Source organism: Manis javanica, chromosome 6 (assembly GCF_040802235.1).
Source record: "Manis javanica isolate MJ-LG chromosome 6, MJ_LKY, whole genome shotgun sequence".
In the NCBI taxonomy this organism is placed as follows: Eukaryota; Metazoa; Chordata; class Mammalia; order Pholidota; family Manidae; genus Manis; species Manis javanica.
This window is the reverse complement of record NC_133161.1, coordinates 47,915,605-47,934,083: the sequence shown is the minus strand read 5'-3', so window position 1 is coordinate 47,934,083 and position 18,479 is coordinate 47,915,605. Positions and strand designations below refer to the sequence as shown.

Sequence of the window (18,479 nt, the reverse complement as noted above, 5' to 3'; positions counted from 1 at the left end):
AGGAAGAAAGTTTTCAGAGTACAGATAAACTTGAAAGCACTCAGAAGGCAAGCTTACCTTAACTTGGAGGGAGCCATTTTTCGGAGTTTTGAGAACTTGTGGTTTAGACACTTCTGGACCTAAAATTGACAATTTGAATGACCAGGCGGCACACGTAGCCTGCAAAAGAGTCAAATGGAGTCCAGCGTCAGTGAGATTATATGTTATGTGGTATATAATGTTGGATGTCAACTCCCCAAAACCATAAAACTTATTTTAATGGCCCCACGTGACATTTTATAGCCAGTGAGCCGATCTGTCTGTGCTATGGATGATTTTACGATCTAATTCATAGACAAAACCCTATTCATTTGGCACCCAAATGTCATATAGCCGGAACTGGGGCTTATAAAGTTTACTGTTTTATAACTTTTAAAAGGAAAGACGGCATCAGTGTAAGCAGTCGGTAAATGTGCAAATCTCTAGTTGCGCTTTAGCTGCTCTGAAGAGTTTCCCAATCAAGCTAGAATGGGGTAAGTACCTTCCATTTGCAGCAAATCAATTGTAGTTAAAGAAGCCAACTGGGTTCAGGGTGAGGAGTGGGAAGGGATGACTGGGTGAGTTAGGGCAGAGGGTTTGGGGGCCGTAAGTTGGCACAGCATCCTCTTCAGCCAGTGGAGGCCTCAGATGGCCTTAGAAAAAGAGGCAGCACCTATGTGGAACCCTACTAACAAAGCCCTGGGCTTTTTCTCCTTTCTCTCTCTTCCTCTTTTTTGTACCCAGCAAATTAACTTGGTTTCCTCAGAGATGGGCATGTTAGACTAAGGCTTTGAAATCACCTACAGTTTTCCACCTTCTGCCCTGAACTCTGATGGGTCAGAGTTAGGGGAGGCTGCGGATCATGAGGTCTGAGATCTCCCTGCACAGGCAGGCTGCTCAGGTAGCCTCAGATTCACTGCCTTCCAGCTTGGACAGACAGAAGAGCAGAAAGAGCCGCTCACTATTTGGCACAAACCAGACCAGGAGAACTTACAATAGAAAGTTTATTTTTTGTTTCCAGTCAGTATTTTTTCCTTAAAAACAAATACAAAAAAAAAAAAAAGCTGATCACAGTTTGCTTAAACAGCCAGACTTGGACAATATTTGTAACTTTGTTCACAAAAACATACATCACTGAAGCTGCGCTTATAAGAGCCACTTCCAGAGTTCGTGCAAAGGGTCCTACAAAGGCACGCAGGGACACACCGCTCAGAGTCACAGTTTTCGTCACAGAGTCACTAGTCACTACACGTCAAACAAGTTAAGTTGTGTCTCATCAAGTCATCTCTACAACAGCATTAATTACACAAGGAATATAGGTAGTTTGAATAAAAATATGTTTAACAGCTTGGAGCTATTGAGACAGGAACACTTCCACTCACATGCACAGTTAAACAACTGGAGTGCAACACACAACATTGGCACTAAACGAGGTCGAAGGGGGACTTTTGTGTGTTTTTTTCTCTTCTCTTTTTTGTTATAGTTACTTCAAGTAACACAGCTTGCTTCATATAAATAAGTTAAAACATCTATTTTTTTTTCAAGACAAAGCCATTCAAGACAAAGAGATGAACAGAAAGTAGATCTACTTATACAGGCGCTATAAATGGCAATAAACAGGCTTATGATTAAAAGATGAATTAGGGCAACAAGAACAGAGCTTCTTCACAGAAGGAACACAAGGGAGTTTCAGAAAGTCACCTTAGTACTGACATTACGGCGGGATCCGCTAATACTGCTCAGTACTTTAAACGCTCAAATACTCAGGGACGGAAGGCCCCTCCCGCCGCCGCCATGCTCATGCTTTTCAGCTTATTATCTTTTTTCCACTTCATTCTCCGGTTTTGGAACCAGATTTTAATTTGTCTCTCGGAGAGGCAAAGAGCATGTGCTATTTCAATTCTTCTTCGGCGGGTCAGGTAGCGGTTGAAGTGGAACTCCTTCTCCAGCTCCAGGGTTTGGTAACGCGTGTAGGCCGTTCGGGCCCTTTTGCCTTCCGGGCCGCCTATGTTGTCTGCAACAGAAAAGTCAGCCGTTTAGCCATCAACTCCTCAGCGCCTAGCTACCAAGTCCACCAGCTGGAGGAGCCAGGGTCCTGAGAAAGGGACAGCGGGGTAAAGCTCAACAAGTCCTCCCTCCTCGCCTGCCTACCCCTCCCGAATTTCCTTCCCTCTTCCTTTCTAAAGAGAAAACAATACAATTTAGACTCTGGGAACAATCGGCCCATCTGAGGCTGGAGCCGCGTCCCTGAGGATTGCCAGTCTTTCCCTCACCCCTCTCCTGCCCTCTGGCCCTAGCCCTGGCGCCCGAAGCAGGGGTACAGCCCTCTCAGGCTGCCCACGGCTCAGAAACCCACCAAAGTAAGGCCCTTTTCTGAGAGCCCAGTTGGCTTCCAGGTCACCCTCCCTTAAAGTTCCAGCCCTGAGAGTCGCCTCCTGCTCAGCCCGCACGCTGGGGGCTCCTGCTTTCTTTTTCTTCCCTCTCCTTTTCTGCTCTCCCTCCTGCCCCCAGATTTCAAAATCCCGCCGGCTCTCGCCTCGATTATTCCCCTACCAAGCCCCTTTTCGGGGACTCGAATTAGTAACGCTGTTTCCCCAGCGTAGCCTTTCTCATAAATTATCCACCCTGACAAGCCCGATTCACTGCCCCTACTTCCATCCTCTACCTCTCTGCGCCCTGCTCGGCTGGCCTGACAGGGGAGAGCGTTCCGAGGCGCCGGGGTTCGATATGGGCTTTTTCCTTTCCCCACTTTCAACGTGTAAACTTGCCTGGCCAGCGGCCCTTTTGCCATCCCCCATCCCCCAACACCATCATCTGAAAGCTCTGGGTGCTCCAGAGAAGGAAAGAAGGAAGGCCGGAGGAGAACCGCGGGAGAGGAGAGACCAAGGGCGAGATGGGGAGACAGGGCGATAAAAGAAAGCAGGGGGACCGAGAGCCGCACCCCCGCGGCCGCGTGGATCTAGAAAAAGGCTGGCTTTACCATGACTTATGTGCAGCTTGCGCATCCAGGGGTAGATCTGGGGTTGGGCAGGCGGCGCCGGGCTCGGCTCGCTCTGCGCGCTCGCCTGCTCGCTGCTGGCGGGGGCGTCCTCCTCGGGTCCGGACGCCGTGCCAACCCCCTCTCTGCTGCTGATGTGGGTGCTGCCGGCGTTAGCCGAGGCGCCGCTGGAGTTGCCCAGGGAGTTTTTCCCGCCGTGGTGGCTGTCGCTGCCAGGCGAGGGGGCCACTGCGGAACAGGGCAGCGGATCGGGCGGAGGCGAGTGCGTGGACGTGGCCGGTTGGCTGTACCTGGGCTCGGCGGGCGCCGCGTTGGCGCCGGCCCCGTAGCTGCGGGCGCGCTCCCCGGAGCCAAAGTGGCCAGAGCCCGAGCGGCCGACGCTGAGATCCATGCCATTGTAGCCGTAGCCGTACCTGCCGGAGTGCATGCTCGCCGAGTCCCTGAATTGCTCGCTCACGGAACTATGATCTCCATAATTATGCAACTGGTAGTCCGGGCCATTTGGATAGCGACCGCAAAATGAGTTTACAAAATAAGAGCTCATTTGTTTTTTGATATGTGTGCTTGATTTGTGGCTCGCGGTCGTTTGTGCGTCTATAGCACCCTTGCACAATTTATGATGAATTATGGAAATGACTGGGACATGTACTTGGTTCCCTCCTACGTAGGCACCCAAATATGGGGTACGACTTCGAATCACGTGCTTTTGTTGTCCAGTCGTAAATCCTGCCTGATGACCTCTAGAGGTAAACTCGTGCACTAATGGGGGAGTTGGGTGGAGGCAAGAGGGGTGGCGCGCGCGCCCCAGGCGCGTGCCCGCCACCCGCTACTGCCTTTCAGTCGGACTCGAGCGCCACCCGCTGGAGGCAGGGCGCATCGCTCCGCTTCCGACCCGGGGCTTCAAGGGCCGGGGTCGAATTGAGGTTACAGCCCATTATGGCAAAATTATTGCATTTCCCTCGCAGTTCCATTAGGATGTACCAATTGTGAGGCCGTCAGCTGCCGATCGCGCGCCCGGCGAGGATGCAGAGGACTGGGGGGGAGATGGTGACTTGGATTTTATTTACAACAACTTCATTTTCCCGCTGTGCAGCCCCTTATTTTTGTGTCGAGGTTGGGGTCGGTTCTGCCTGTCGTACCGGCAGCTCTGAAATTTTAAAATACAGATATCACCTTCGGGGAAGAGGGGAGGCCATTTAGTCAATTGGAGAAATAAATCCTGCCCGCAGCAGCAGCTACAATTATGACTCTGTTTTTTGCGAGCGCATGCGGGACAGTGTCCCTGCCGCTCTTAAATGACAGGCGTCTATTAAAGATAGCTTTTGTGTAGTGTTTCTCTGAGGCGAGGTCAAATTCCATACACTTTTATAACTGGAGTTGATTTTTCTTTCTTTAAGTACGGCTTTCGTGTCATTACTTTGCTATTTGTTTTGCTTTAAGTATCCATTCTGGAGAATTTTCACCAACGAGTCCCTTTCCTCCAGCCAGCCAGGCCCCAAGTCAGAGGGTTCCCGGTGAAGCCGGCGAGTGAACCCAGGCTCCCCGCAGCCACAGAAGCTGCTTGGGGGCTGGGGACCCATGGACTGAATTATTATGGTCTTGCTTAGATATCCAGGAGTAAAATGAGGATGCTAGTGGAAGCATTTCGTGGCAGTGCCTAGTGTCTCCGTAGTTATTTTCCTGCGTTCTAAAAGACGAAATAAATTCTCAAACAGCCGAAAATCACGGAGGGATATCCAAGCTGGAGGCCGCGCGTCGCAGGCACCTCTGGCACGTTTGGAAACCAGAACTCTTGCTGTTTCCATGGCCCTGGGCTCCCTCCTTAGGTCCTGAAAGCTGCTGTGGTTGTTGGCAGCGCCGACGCTATCGGAGGCAGGCAGCCGGAATCCAGAGCACGGAGCCTTTGGGAGCCCAGTCGCTCCCGGGGCTGTAAAGTTCCACCCGCGCCCAGGTTGGCTCAACACGGCTGAGGCTGCTCCTCTTCCATGGACGGTTGGGCGCGGGGCCGAGAGCCCAGGCTCTCTCAGGGCACCCTTTGTTCCCCGCTCTTCTTCCTGTCTGGGGGGGGGGGGGCTGGGAGGCCACAGAACTCCTGGGGCCCAGCCTTTAGGCCCCCTCTTTCCAGTGGCCGCAGTCGATTTGGTGGTATCCTCCGGGACTTGGTGGCAAAAGACCGAGGCGGAAATTCCCAGGCACCAAAAGGGGCTCGGCCTGGTGTTCTCTCCTCTCCAGTAATCCTGCGTCCCGAGCTCAGAGGCGTACAGAGACGCTAGCACAAGAGCCAGGGACGAATTCGGGGCGCGCCCTGGGATCCCGAGCAGGCTTGGGCAGCCTTGGAGAGCCGGGCTATGTGTGCAGTGCGCCCTGCTCCACCGCTAGGGTTGGCTGTGTGTGGGTTATTATTATTTCGTAAGAAATACTCAGGCGTTTCAAAGCTCCGGGTTCCCCTGAAGCTGCGGAAGCCCCCCCCACCAGCAAACAATAGGAGCAGGCAGGGAGAAAAGTTGGGGAACAGGAGAAGGCAAGGGGGCAAAGCCGAGGGAGGTTGCTGTTGCTGGCCTTGTCCCTGCCCAGGAGTCTACTCGCCCGCCTTTGCCTCAGCGTCCTCCCCGCTGGGCTGTGTGGAATTGATGAGTTTATTTTCCTTTTTCCACTTCATGCGGCGGTTCTGGAACCAGATCTTGATCTGGCGCTCGGTGAGGCAGAGCGCGTTAGCGATCTCGATGCGGCGGCGCCGCGTCAGGTAGCGGTTGAAGTGGAACTCCTTCTCCAGCTCCAGCGTCTGGTATCGCGTGTAGGTCTGGCGGCCTCGGCGCCCGTGACTCCCGTACACAGCACCTGCGGGCAGAAATGGCCGGGCGCCGGTAAAGCAGTATCTGGGCAGCTGAGCCAGTCATCCCTGCGCCCCATGCCCTGGGCATCTGGGTTTGAAACCACCCACCTCCGCTCCAGCCTCTCCCACTACGGGGCCGAAAGCGGGATGGATGGGAGATATTTCATACCAACCGAGATATTTTCTACCTAAAATGACTTGGGGTGAGAGTTACTGCTTTGAAAAATCTGCTCTGTTAAGAAAACCATTAAAAGCAAAAGAATAGAATGACCAATCTTAATTCCGGGTACCAAAGTAGGGTTTTTTTGGGGGGAGTATAGTGAGTGTGCCTAGGAGTGATGGGTGTGGAACCTTGTGGATAGGGTAGACACTCCAGATTCACACACGGATCTCTGTGAAGATGTTACTGTGGCCAGCCATGTCAGGACTCAACAAGCTTTTGGGGAAATTTAAATGGTCAGCCCTCTCAAATCTTTGCAAATGCACCCAAATTGTATGGCCCTTCTGAGAAAGCAGAGTTCCCTCGAAAAAAATTGGATTTTAAAGCAAAACACTAAATTAAAAAATCTGCATTAGGCTGTGTCCTTCTCTAAGGATTCCCCATGGAGTTTTTGGAAAGCAGGGGCAAAGAGATGGAGTTAGGGACATCTGGGATTTCTGAAAATACAGAGCTGTGATGCACTATCTATTCTGGTGCCAAGGGGGCTCATGGATGGGGGGCTTTCCCCAGCTGGGTGTGTGAGACTAGGGCAGGGCCTCAGAAGGAGGTAGAAGTTGGCTGTGAGTGAGCAGTTGAGTGGAAGAGGGAGGAGGGGTGGGAGGAGAGAGAAAAATCCTGAGACTGTGAATGTGGCCTTCAGGCTTTGGGGAGACACTGGAAGAGGCCAAATGAGAGCCTCTATCTATATGGGATTTCGAAGGGTAGACAGGAGAGGGGGTTGGGAGGTGAAAGTCAGTTATCAGTGATGATGCAGAAGAACAACTCTGCTTGGCAATCTGAGCAGGGTGCTCCCAGGGAGCTGTGTGGGCAGGTGCTCCCTCCTATCCAGTCTCCCTCTCTCTCCAGGTTGCCCTTGTCATGAATCTCACATAGTGTGTCTGTGACACCCTCCACTCCCCTAAGGTGTCACTTTACATGGACACTAGTGCCCTGACTTGACTTTGCCACAGCTTGATTGCCCCATTGGGAATGGATTGGGTGCTTTTTTCTTTTTTTAATTCATATTTAAAAGCTAAAGAAACTTTGTTCATTTTCTTCCTTTCTTTCCTTTTACTTTTCTACTTTCTTTCTCCTCCTTCCTTCCTTCTATCCCTGCCTTCTTCCCCCTTTCCCTCCACTCTCTTGGGGGGTGGGCTGCAGGGAAATGCCTTACCCGCGCAGGAGTTCATCCGCTGCATCCAGGGGTAAACAGGGCTCGTGTACTTCCGGTCGGTGCCTTCGTCATGGAGCGCTTTGCCTGGCACGCTGCTGCTGTCGGGTTTGTACTGCTGCTCGGGAGAAAAGTGCAGGTAGTCCCCGGGGCCCCTCTGCTTGCCACTGCCCGAGGGCGAGGTGCCACTGAGGTCCTTATCAGAATAGAAACACGAGGCCCCGTACTCGTAGGACGCCCGGTTACAGGCGAGGACCGAGTTGGACTGTTGGTAGAAACAAGGTGAGGTGTACGTCTTGTCCGGAAGGCTGGACGCCCCGTACGAGGCTGGGAAGGGCCTCAGCGCGTCATAGCCAGCCGGGTAGAGGGGCAGCTGGCCCAAGAAGGAGTCCTGGCCGCTGGGCAGGCTCCCGGGGAAAGTGGGATTCACAAAATAGGAACTCATTTGCGCGCCCCTCTGCAGGACTGTGATTTGTTGTGTATTAGTACATCTGGCTATAACTATTAGTAGTCATCGAACTGGTTTGTTTCTGGATGGCCGAACGCCAAAAGCGACAGCAGCAAATCGCACCAGCTGACACAGCGACGGCCAATGGGAGAGAGCTCCGGAGCCCGCTCCCCGGGGACCGCGGCGACCGAGGCAGCAAAGTTACAAACAGCCCCCAGCCCGCCCGCCCACCGCCCTCCCGGCAGATTAATGGGCGCACACAGCCAGCCGGCCCAGCTTTTCCCGAACGCCAGCGGCGGGCACGGCCCGGGCAGGGGAGTACAGATCAGGCCGGAGTAGGGGCACCAGCATCCGGCTGCCGCAGGCCCCGCCAGGCCCGCTATTTCCTCCTCCCCTTTTTGCCGTGTTGGATGTTGCTGGGTTTTCTTTCCAAACAGGAAACCTGACAGCCCCGCGCCCGGAGGGGCGTGATAAGGATGGCTTTTCTCCCCGCCTGCCTGCCCTCCCAGCAGGGTGTTGAGTTTGCCCCTCCCCCTGCGCTCCCCTTCCCGTAGGTGCGGGTTCTGGAGCTGCAGAAGGGGTCTGGGAAACCAGGCCTTCACGCCCAGCACCTCACTCCTGTGCTTTAGGAAGCGGTGCATCCCCTCCTTTACTTCCCAGCTCCCACCAAGGGCCTGGGCCTCGCTGCTGGGAGCAGAAGGCTCACCTTCTTGACCAGGGAACGGTCTCTTCCCCCGCAAGCCCCCACCGCCCACGTACAACACGTCTCCTTTGCTGGCCTCAAAGCACCACACAAGCTGTGAGCCCCATCTCGCCTCTGAACCCAGGAAAAGAGAAGCCGGAAAGCACTGGTTTCAACAAGAAAGGAACCTGTATAGGACTGGCCTTGAGACTGAGCTCCAAATTCAGCAATGGAAACTGCTTCCTTCTTGCCCTCCCGCCACCCCGACTGTTCAGAGCTGAGACAAATCCAGTTATGGAACCTCTGTCCTCATTCCAGAGGCACAGACGACCCAGGGTCCCTGGCCCAGCCGAACATAGAGGGCAGCTGGTTGCCTGGGGGGTGGGCGGGTGAGGCAAGGCTGTGGGATAATTGATGTGCTTGGTTTCTGGGGCTCCTGATTGTCCTCACTGTCCTGGGTGTGCCCTCTTTCCTGCCTTTCCTGGGACTGTTTCAGGGCCTGCCGCAGCACTTGCCCCAGAACCGGGAATATTTCTTATTGGCTACAGAAACCACCTGAATTGCTTTTGCCGTGGTCCCTGGCCTGGCCTTACCCAGGCAGGACATGAAAACCCGGTTCTGGACTTTTCTCTCCTGCCTTGTGGATATCTCTTGAGGTGTGCCTTGGAGACAGTTGACTTTTACAGCATAGGGAGCAGTCTCATTTTGTAAAATGTTATACCTTTCTAGTGGCATTTTCCGACTGCATTCGTTGGGTTTGTAAAACCTCTTGATTTAGCTCTAAAATCCTCAATTCTGTGGAGATTGAAGAAAGACTTTATATGATTTGGTTGAATTTCTGGAGGGTGTTCATAACATCTGTAAAACTGGCAAATGCAGGCTGGTGGGATTCAGGACTTGGGGGAATGGCAATACGCCCCTAGGAATCTGGCAACGGCTTCCTTAATTTCTCCCTTGCTTTTCAATTTTATTCCTGCCCCCACTTGCCCCAAAGGGAAAATATTGTGAAAGAGCTGAGCTAAGGTTTGCCTCAACAGAGCCTACTGTGCCCCCTTGAAAGCAGCTGCTGCCTACCGGGTTAGTCTTCGCCTACAAGCCTTTGCCTGTGCCCCAGAGATTCCAAGCCAGGAAAGTTTCTCCTCTGCATATATAAAAAAGCGCCTGGCAGGGGAGAATAGAATTTAACGCTGCTCTCGAATTTCTTCAGGGAACAGATTCGATAGGTGAAAATGAAAATCCAAGGGTCAAAAATTAAAAAGGGAATTATTTTTTAAAAGCTATGTTACAAGAAAATCTTGGTTGACCTGTAGTTTCTTAAACAAGACCATCAAATGACAGTGATTTCAAGCAATTTACTATTATGTAATATGAAAATAACCATTTGGAGATGTTGATAAATGTTTACATTTATTTCTGCTTCATTTCTCCAGGTCCCACACAGCGTTGGGACCTGGTGGCTGTTTACTACTATGGTTATAATTTGTTATGGTTTGACCTGGATTCTCAAGCTAATAATTGTCTCAGCCAACAAGAAAATAATGGTTTCTCAGCTAAGAGTCAAAAAGCATTACAAATCTAGCTTCTATAGGCACGCACTAAGAAGGAAAAAAATATATTAAATTGAAATCTCTATGTGTTAGCCAAGGCTAGTACATATCATGTTGGCAGCTGCCCAATTTATTTCTCCAACCACCATTTTACATATATCACAGATAGAAAGAGCGACTCCCTCAGGCAAGAATAGAAGCCCAGACGCTGGAGGGAGCGTCTCCTGAGACGGTGAGAATGGCTACCAGGACTCTGTCTTCTCGGTGAAAACCACACAGAAAGTCCACTTACCTTTTAGCTGCTCTTCAAGGGGGGATGGGATGGCGAGCAGGGCCCCACAGTGGGCCCTTTCCCTGGGCTGCCCACTGAGCTCCTCGACCTCCGCCAGCCTGGAGGGCGGCCTGCCGGTGTGTGTGGGGGGCTTTGAAGGCTACCCCGTGCGCCCGGATCCCTAGCCCAAGCCAGAGCCCACAGCACACAGGTGCAGCCTCTGCCTGTCACAGGCCCTCTCCTGGAGCCAAAGCCCGCCTTCCTTGCCATAGCCAATCCTCCTCAGGGCCAGCCAGGCCTGCAGGCCGCAGGGCTACGAGTGGTCTCTCCGATTTCAAAATCCCAAGGCGGGCGCGTTCCCAGAACCAGAGTGCGCCCCTGGGGGCGCCTTGGGACGCGCAGTTTGGACAGAAGCAGCCATGACGTGCCAGACAGCCTGTGCAACCAGTCTCCACGGTGCTGGGGGGCGGGGGCTGGGGGAAAGGGAGGAAGGTGGGAGGGAAGGAGGGCCCGAGTCTAGTCGGGCGTTCAACTCCTGTCTGGGGTGGCCAAGTCGGGGGAGGTTCCCGGGTAGTCAGGTTCTGGGAGGCCGCCTGTCAGGTCCTCTCTCGCCCCCCTCTCCTAAGCCTGCTTGAGAATCTCTGAGGGGCCCGCACAGCAGTCGCGCCAGACTGCACGACGCGGGGCTGCGGCTGGCGTCGGTCCCGGCGACTGCCACAGCGTGGCAGCAGCGAGCGCCAAGCGCGGTCACAATAAATAATCTTCCCGCGGCAGCCGCAATCAAGCTGCCCGCGGCCCTGCAATGCAAATATACAGCTTTATCCCCCCTGAACACAGCCCTGCGCTGGCGGACGCCCCCAAGATCCACAGCCCGTCTTAATTATCTAATGTATACCAAATGTATTACCTTAAAATGGGAAAACAACCACCAAAACCAAAAAACCAGAAAACCCAAAAAACTCTAGCACCTCAAAATCGTTTCTGGTCTCTGTCCCAGGAAGCTCCCGAGACAGGTCTGCCTGGGGAGCACCCAGGCCAAGCTACCACCTCACTGTGCCACCAGATGTAAAGCCCACACCCGCAGCATCCTGAGCGTCTTCTCCCAGACGGCTCCACATCCCGCGCTTGTGGGAAGCGGGGCGTGCGGTGCCAGCCCGCAGTGCCGAGGTGGGTGCGGGGTCCCGCTATTGCCCAGACTCGGTTTGCGTCCTGCCTTCAGCCTTAGTTGCGGGCCCTTGTCATTCTCAAAACACTATTGCCTCCTTTGCACCGAAATTTCCCGCCAAGCACCAACCAGCAATTAACCCCATCTTCTCTTCCAACACAGACTTCCACCCACGCACCTACTCCTCCGCTTGCTGCAGACACCGCCTATCGGAAAACCGCGTGAAGGGAAGCAGGCAATCAGCAAAGGAATCTGGCTGAATTAGTGAGTTTTTTTCCCGCCTCATTGTACTTTCTCTCCAGATCCAATTCCCACAGCACAGAAGGTGCTATGTTAATGCTAAGAAAACGCCTGTCGGTTAATGCAGTCTTCCCTCACCTCTTCCCACTTTCCCATTGCAGTTGTTGGGGAATTCATTCGAACCATTTGGGCCAGGAATGAAAAAGAAAAAGGAAATCCAAACCCAAGAGGCTAACAAGGAGCGCGGGGTGCAGGGCCACTTTCTTTTTTGGGTGCTGGGCATGGGGACAGAGAAGACCTCTTGAGTTGCTGCAAGGGCGCTGTGCCACAGGCGGGCAGGCATTTACTGCCGTGGTGAGCCGTGAGCCAGGGAGAGGAGGGAGGGAAGGACTCGTGTGTGTGTGTGTGTGAGAGAGAGAGAGAGAGAGAGAGGTGAGCGCGAATGTGAGCGGGTGGGTGGCTGAGAGTTAGTATGCCCCTCTTCAAAGCCGCCCTGGGTGCCCTCTCCCACCGCCGCTGCCGGCTGCCATCTCACCACCTTTGCTCCTGTCTCCCTACATGTCTCACCTTCAGATAGCGGCTCCCAGAAGCTCCTGCCCCCTTGACAGCTGTCGCTTGGGCAGCCCGGGGAGACGAATTGTCCTTCCTGGAGCCAGAGGACGCAGGAAATTAGCCAGGTTGCGAGTTGCAAAGCGGCCGCCGCGGCGCCAGGAACTGGGCGCGCCCCACCTCCAGCGGGAGCGGCCGGGCCGGGCCGGACCTGGGCCTCTTCTCGCTCGCCATTGCTGGACAAAGCGCAGCCGAGCCGGGCTGGAAGGCAGAGCTCTGAAGCAGGCAGGACGGAGCGGAGCAAAAGAATGCGGCTCTATTCTCGCAAGGGAAATTATAAAAAAGTTCATGTTCACGGTTGCCATCCACATGACCGACAGCGGCCAATGGAAGGGCCGAACAACTCATAAAGTTGTATTGCAAAGTTGTAAATTTTCATAAACAACAACGGATTTATGACCCTTTCCCCATCACTAAGAGGAGGCAGCTCTTACACCGGCGCCATCTTTCCACGGAGGCTGCCCCGACTAGGGCCGCAGGTTTCACAGACCCAGTTGGGCCGCCGTTCATTAAAAGAGCAGTAAGAATCGGATCCAGCCCAGGCAGGAGACTGGAGTTAAGGGTTTCGCCTAGCCTACAGAATTCAGAATGTTCTGTGCTGTCGACACCGACCCTCGCCCCTTTCCTAGCCCCTCATTCTTCTCCGTACCCAGACGCCCTCCGCTGAAGATTCACTGACCGGGTCCATGGCCCCTGCCCTTTCCCAGTTGCAGCGCGGGGTCCCTGGGAACCCTTGCTTCGCCTGAATGTGAGGTGGGGTACTGTGACAGAGGCCTTGACCCTCCCTCTTAGCCTGGAGCCGGGTTCAGGGCTCCTGGAGAATTCAGGATAAATCGCAGGGTGATACCCCTTTCCAAGCCCACCCCACAGCCTTAGAAGAAAGGTTGATTTGGGATTGCCCAGGAATTTATGGAGTTTTGGGGGGATGTTGAGAGAATATAATGCATCCATCGAAGATTGTTTTCAAGGGATCTGGAAGATGTGGACACACACAAAAACCAGGCACAAATCTCCACACAGAGAAATGCACATATACAATTATGGACACAGAAACACACATTTATGGACACAAGCACATGCGATTATGTACACGCAGAAAAACACACGCACTCAATTATGGACACAAATACAATTATGGACTCATGAAATAATCTATGCAGACATACAGAGAACTACACATACAAAATGAGGTATGCACATACCTATATACAAATCCACACATAAAAAATCCACACAAAAAGGAACTTGAAATGCATATACACTAATACACGGACACCAAACACGTGGACCATATTCCCCTATTCATCCTTCCACTTTTGCTTCCGCAAAGCCCCTTTGGGAACATAGACACAGCCATGGTTTGCTCTCCAGCCATGCTCACCATCTCTTTCCTAACCCCCTACATAAAGCAGTCCACGTTTCTTTGTCACCAAGCATCTTTATTTTTCTGTTACATAGAACATGGTTAGCTGGGCAAGACAGAAAGCGTACCTTCCTGTTCCTGGAACCCCAGGCTAGAGCCAAGAGGGATGAAGGGATGTAGGACAACACAGGAGATGAAGGGCATTGAGGAGGGAGGGCATAGGCTCTCCCCACCCACTACAGTTAGCTCAAGACAACACACCATGCTGCAAAGTCACCCCGTTAATACATCCTTCCCAAGTCAAGACATTGCCTTACAAATGAGCTCCAAGACTATATAAATGACAAAAAAATCTTGTTCAAATATACAGCATTTGCTATTGTAGGAAAAGTAAGGGTATACATATTCAACAAGGCTGGACAGGAGGACACAAGGGTCAGGGGAGGAGGCAGGGAAGCTGCGAGCATCTCTGCAGTCCTATTAAACATTAGCTAACTCAGAGGTCTACAGCTAGCTTGGGAATGCTCCCCTCCAGAAGATGATGGGCCTGAACTTGGGGTGCCCAGGCCAGAAAAGGAGGGATTCTAGATTGCAGCACTTAAAATGCTTTGGAATAAATATATTATTTTTCAATTTAAATAGAGGCCAATACCCTGTCCCCGGACCCCAGTGCCTTCTAAGCGCAGCCTTAGGGATCCCAAAGGCTGCCATCCAGAAGCAGCAAGGGCCTGACAAGGGAGGGGCTGGTTAGGTAGGAGGCGAGCCAGCAAGCACAAAATAGGTAGTTTGGGACAGTAGGTAGTACTGAGAGTCAGGTCCTTGCCGGTATGGGGGAGGTGCCGAGTGTCGGCCAGTGTTGGGACACTTCTGGGCTTCCTGGGAGTGGAGGCCCTTTGGGGCTGGGCCCATAGGTAGTTTTGGGGTGCCTCTAGCTGAGGCCTGTGCTAGGTAGTATTTTAGCCGCACCAGCACAGAGCTGGCCGGCCTGGGTTTGGGGGGGTGTCTGTTGCGGTTCCTTGGAGGCAGAGGGATCCCCAAAGAGACACATTCTAGGCGACTGCACAGTCCAGAAAATGTTGGGACCTGGACTGGGTAATGGGGTATAAGTGGGGCGCAGGTTAGGGACGGGAGGGGTGTTTTGTTTTGCTTTGTTTTACATTTTCTTTTTACTTTTTTCCACTTTTGTAAATAAAACCAATGGGTCTCTAAAGACGCGTTTCCCACTGTCTGGTGCAGCCATGGCCCCAGCTCAGCCCCTCATTCCTCCTCCTCCTCATCGTCCTCGTCTTCGTCGTCGTCCTCGTCTTCGGCCTTGTCAGCGGAGGCAGAGGTTGTGGCGGCGGGCGCGGCACCCTCGGGGGCTGCTGCGGCTGCCGGTCCCTCGTCCTTATGCTCTTTCTTCCACTTCATGCGGCGGTTCTGGAACCAGATCTTGATCTGGCGCTCGGTGAGGCAGAGCGCGTGGGCGATCTCGATGCGGCGGCGCCGCGTCAGGTAGCGGTTGAAGTGGAACTCCTTCTCCAGCTCCAGCGTCTGGTATCGCGTGTAGGTCTGGCGGCCCCGCTTCCTGTCAGGCCCTGGGAGCAGATACACGGACACATGGACACAAGGACAGACGAGCCGACAGGGCACAAACAGGACAGAGCATTAGCCGCCATCCCAGAGCCCGCACGCTCCTCCCCGCCCCTACCCGGCGCGTTCCCTCGGCCCGGCGCTCCGAACTGCGCTGGGGGAGGAGCGGGAGAGTCTGCGGAAGACCCCAACCCGCGCTGCCAGCCGCGCAGGCTGCCCTGCGAGGAGTCAGGGCGCAGAATCCCAACTTTACAACCGCTCTTTCCAGCCGGCTAGGCTTCCACAATGTCCTGTTTCCCCCTGACAAAGGGAAATTGTAAATACAGAGCGTGGGCAAGTGGGAGACGCTGCGCTTTTGCCGTTCAGAGATGAGCCGGCCGCTTCCCCGCCTTGCTAGGCAAGCGGGCGACCCTCGGCGGCCCGCACTCCAAGGGCGCCTTCCCTACCCAGAAGAGGGACCCCGAGATGGAGTCTGCGCCCCCATCCTGGACCTTCTGAGGACACTCACCCTCTGTCCCGCTCCCCCAATTCCCGCTTTTAAATGGCCCCTGTCACAGGGGGTGTGAGGGGGCCCTGAAGAAGGGTTTGGCTCTCTCAGCTTTTGAGAAAGAAAAGCCAGGCTGAAAGGAAAAGCAGAAGGGAGGGTGAGAGAAGAAAGGGAGGGAGGGAGACGGAATAGCGAATAAACTTAAAGCTAAAATTCTAAGGCAAATGGAGTTAAATAAATTTACGAGGATCGAACCCATTAATTGGACCATAAAAAGTTTTATGAGCCTCATTTACATACAATGCTATAGGCTCTCCACGCTATGGCGCCTCGGCTCTAATTAAAACCAGAAAGGCAGTGCCTCCAGGAGTCACGGGGCCGCCGGCTCGCAGCCACCTCTCTCCGCGCTCTGCGCTTCCCAGCCCCGCGCTCCCCGCTCCGCGTCCGCCATCCCCGGCCCGCCTAGCGACTGCGCCTACCTGAAGACCGCATCCAGGGATAGATGCGGAAATTAGCCTCGGCCGGGCCGTGCAGCGCGCCTTCGTCCGCCTTCTCGCAGGCGCCTTTGGCGAGGTCACTGCAGAGTCCGGGGATGTTTTGGTCGTAGGAGGAGCAGGGCAGGTTGCCGTAGGCGTCGGCTCCCAGGCCGTAGCCGGATGCAAAGGGGCTCTGATAGAGGGGGCTGTTGACATTGTACAAGCCCGGTACGGTCGAAGCGAAGGCGCCGGCGCCCGCCCCGTAGCCGCTTCTCTGCGAGTTGGGAGCAAAGGAGCAAGAAGTCGGCTCGGCATTTTGGAACAGAGAAGCCCCCGCCGTATATTTGCTAAAAAGCGCGTTCACATAATACGAAGAACTCATAATTTTGACCTGTGATTTGTTGTCCGGCAGCTTTCAGTGTCGGTTTTACGAGGTAGCGTGATATATGATAACATTACACCCCCAGATTTACACCAAACCCCATTTTCTTTTGGACGGAGCTTGCCGCAGCACGTGACCGCCCACATGACTGTCTCCGCCAATCTCAGCAGCCCTCACAGGTGGTCTCGCTCCGCGGGGCCCGCGGCAGCCTAGAATGGAAGGGGAAGAGGCTCAAATATGTGGCCAACGAATCTGCCCACGCCAGGCCGGCCGGGCGCGTCCTGCGGGGAAAGGACCCTGAGACTCTGCAGGAGCACTCGGCTCGCTGCCAACCTGGACACCTGGCCTGCAGTGGCCGCGCGGAGCCGGGCGGGCACCGCCTCCTCTTTCCAATTATAGAACCCCTGACCAAGCCTGCGGGTCCTCCCTGTCCCTCATCTGCCCACTGACTCAGCCCACGGAAGGTCTCTGCACCCCTCGCACCCGTCTGCCCCAGGGTGGCCCTGTGGGCAAGGCTCGGCTCTGAGCAAATCGACTTTGCCCGAGTATGCCCCCGCTGAAATCCTCTGGGTAATAGGACCACTTAGACTCCCATCCAGATGGGGCAGACGCAGCGTCGCTTCCAGCTGCACTGAGAACGGCCAAACTGGAACCATGTGGTTCGAATAAAGTCAACGTCTCCCAGCTTCCTTTCCTTAATCAGTGGCGTACTGTTTATACGATCTAAAGGAAGCAGTGAAATATTTATCTATTAATGAGCCTCATTTGCCAACAGATTTATTAACATGGGGTTCCCCTCCCTTCTCCTGGACACCGCTGGCCGGGCGGGCTCTGTGCGTCCCTCCTGGGCACCTGGCTGGTGGCCTCTGGCAGCCTAAGAAATAACTGGACACTCTTTTGTCCATCCTGCAACCCTTGGTCCCCTGGCTCAAAGGGAACTAAGTGTTTTTCCCCCAGCTTGGAGGAACTTTGGGTGCCACACCTTTCCAGGTACCCCTAGTACTGGTGAGGTTTCTGGTAGCCTTTACCGGCTCTTCCTGGGCCTGGATGCCTGCAGGCAACACATGCTCTAGACAGTTTGGAGATGAGAGAGGGGAGTTCAGGCACCTGGGGGCTGCAGCCCACTATCTATCTCTATTTCTTTTGTAGACCCCAAAACAAATAAAGGGACCCCCTCCCAAAAGGCCACTCAGATCTGGCTGCTTCACCTTTCCAAGAACCAGGCTCACAGAGAGTTGGAACACAGTAGCCTCACTCCTTTCCACCCAGGCCCCCAGTCTCATGGAGCTTACCTTCCCAAGCCACCAAGACCTGAGAGGGGTTGGTCCAGCCGTAGCCCCTGCTGCCACCGCTCCGTGGAAGGTAGTGGGGTGAGCCCTTCCCCTAAACAACTCATGAACTGCCGAGGCCGCGCTGGAAGCCCAGCCACCAGGTCAGTATGCCTTTTACTGCTCAGCTCGATTGCACACCATAAACCCGACCTCACAATGGAATTGCTCCGGAAATTCTCCTCTGAATTATAGAGTTTGATTCCTTGTGTACAAAGCGCTTTCCATCACTTTCAGAGGGTGCAGTCCCCCTCTGTTTACCGCACCTTCTCAGGGGGTCCCAGGAGCACAAAGGGCGGCGGGAGGCTCAGACCCGGATACAACGGAGCCCCAGCTCCCGCCTGGTGGACTACTCAGGGGCGTGAATGTGGAAGGGGGAGAGAGGGGGGCTGGTGGGGCAGGTGGGCGACTGGTGGTTTCCTTTGGGGGTACAAGAGCCATGGGGAGGGCAACATCCGGATATGCCCTTTATGGAAGATTAGGATTATAGCGTGTCGTGGTTGGGGAATGGAGGGGGTAAGGAGAAAAAAGGAAGAGAAAAAAATGTTCCAAATAGCATCTCTTTCTGGTAGGAAATAAAAATCTAAGAAAGTTAAAGGAAGACGAAGCAAACAAGAAGAAGGCCAGGGGATCAAAGAGGCGGAATTAGCTTTAGACCAATAAATTGTTCCTCGGGTGACACAGAGCAAG

At 54.0% G+C, this 18,479-nt stretch overlaps 4 protein-coding genes and 1 long non-coding RNA gene across 9 annotated transcripts in view; 1 reads left to right on the top strand and 4 right to left on the bottom strand.

Moving 5' to 3' along the window:
- Positions 1-12,277, bottom strand: part of HOXA3 (homeobox A3) — a 44,471-nt gene extending 32,194 nt beyond the window's left edge. For 3 of the 4 annotated variants that reach the window (XM_073238676.1, XM_073238675.1, XM_017646484.3), the window contains exons 1-2: positions 12,140-12,277; positions 58-159 (exon numbers count right to left, since the gene is read on the bottom strand). The gene's annotated coding sequence lies outside the window, so the exon portion shown is untranslated. Of the gene's footprint in view, positions 1-57; positions 160-10,188; positions 10,974-12,139 lie in introns of those variants that run through there. The other variant, XM_073238677.1, reaches the window with a different exon arrangement.
- HOXA5 (homeobox A5) lies at positions 1,005-3,560 on the bottom strand. Its single transcript, XM_017646490.3, has 2 exons — positions 2,999-3,560; positions 1,005-2,032 (listed from the first exon to the last, which is right to left on the bottom strand). Exons 1-2 carry the CDS (start codon positions 3,558-3,560, stop codon positions 1,782-1,784), a joined length of 813 nt encoding a protein of 270 aa, XP_017501979.1. The 3' UTR covers positions 1,005-1,781.
- HOXA6 (homeobox A6) lies at positions 1,005-10,182 on the bottom strand. Its single transcript, XM_073238679.1, has 3 exons — positions 7,223-10,182; positions 2,999-5,854; positions 1,005-2,032 (listed from the first exon to the last, which is right to left on the bottom strand). Exons 1-2 carry the CDS (start codon positions 7,662-7,664, stop codon positions 5,595-5,597), a joined length of 702 nt encoding a protein of 233 aa, XP_073094780.1. The 5' UTR covers positions 7,665-10,182; the 3' UTR covers positions 1,005-2,032; positions 2,999-5,594.
- On the top strand, positions 11,139-12,282 carry LOC118974134 (uncharacterized). 2 transcript variants are annotated; one of them, XR_005063738.2, is made up of 4 exons: positions 11,139-11,334; positions 11,495-11,596; positions 11,734-11,926; positions 12,146-12,282. It is a non-coding gene; the product is annotated as an uncharacterized lncRNA (long non-coding RNA). The 2 variants fall into 2 exon arrangements; XR_005063737.2 differs by having other exon boundaries at positions 11,139-11,596.
- Positions 12,283-13,599: 1,317 nt separating this feature from the next.
- HOXA7 (homeobox A7) lies at positions 13,600-17,098 on the bottom strand. The gene is made up of 2 exons (XM_037027296.2): positions 16,083-17,098; positions 13,600-15,121 (listed from the first exon to the last, which is right to left on the bottom strand). Exons 1-2 carry the CDS (start codon positions 16,459-16,461, stop codon positions 14,802-14,804), a joined length of 699 nt encoding a protein of 232 aa, XP_036883191.1. The 5' UTR covers positions 16,462-17,098; the 3' UTR covers positions 13,600-14,801.
- Between the last annotated feature and the right edge of the window lie 1,381 nt (positions 17,099-18,479).

Coding starts and splice junctions, on each gene's coding strand:
- HOXA5 (XM_017646490.3), bottom strand. CDS start 3,560: ATGAGCTCTTATTTTGTAAACTCATTTTGCGGTCGCTATCCAAATGGC. Junction 2,033..2,998: donor CAAGCTGCACATAAGTCATG/GTAAAGCCAGCC, acceptor TTTCTGTTGCAG/ACAACATAGGCGGCCCGGAA.
- HOXA6 (XM_073238679.1), bottom strand. CDS start 7,664: ATGAGTTCCTATTTTGTGAATCCCACTTTCCCCGGGAGCCTGCCCAGC. Junction 5,855..7,222: donor GCGGATGAACTCCTGCGCGG/GTAAGGCATTTC, acceptor TTCTGCCCGCAG/GTGCTGTGTACGGGAGTCAC.
- HOXA7 (XM_037027296.2), bottom strand. CDS start 16,461: ATGAGTTCTTCGTATTATGTGAACGCGCTTTTTAGCAAATATACGGCG. Junction 15,122..16,082: donor TCCCTGGATGCGGTCTTCAG/GTAGGCGCAGTC, acceptor ATCTGCTCCCAG/GGCCTGACAGGAAGCGGGGC.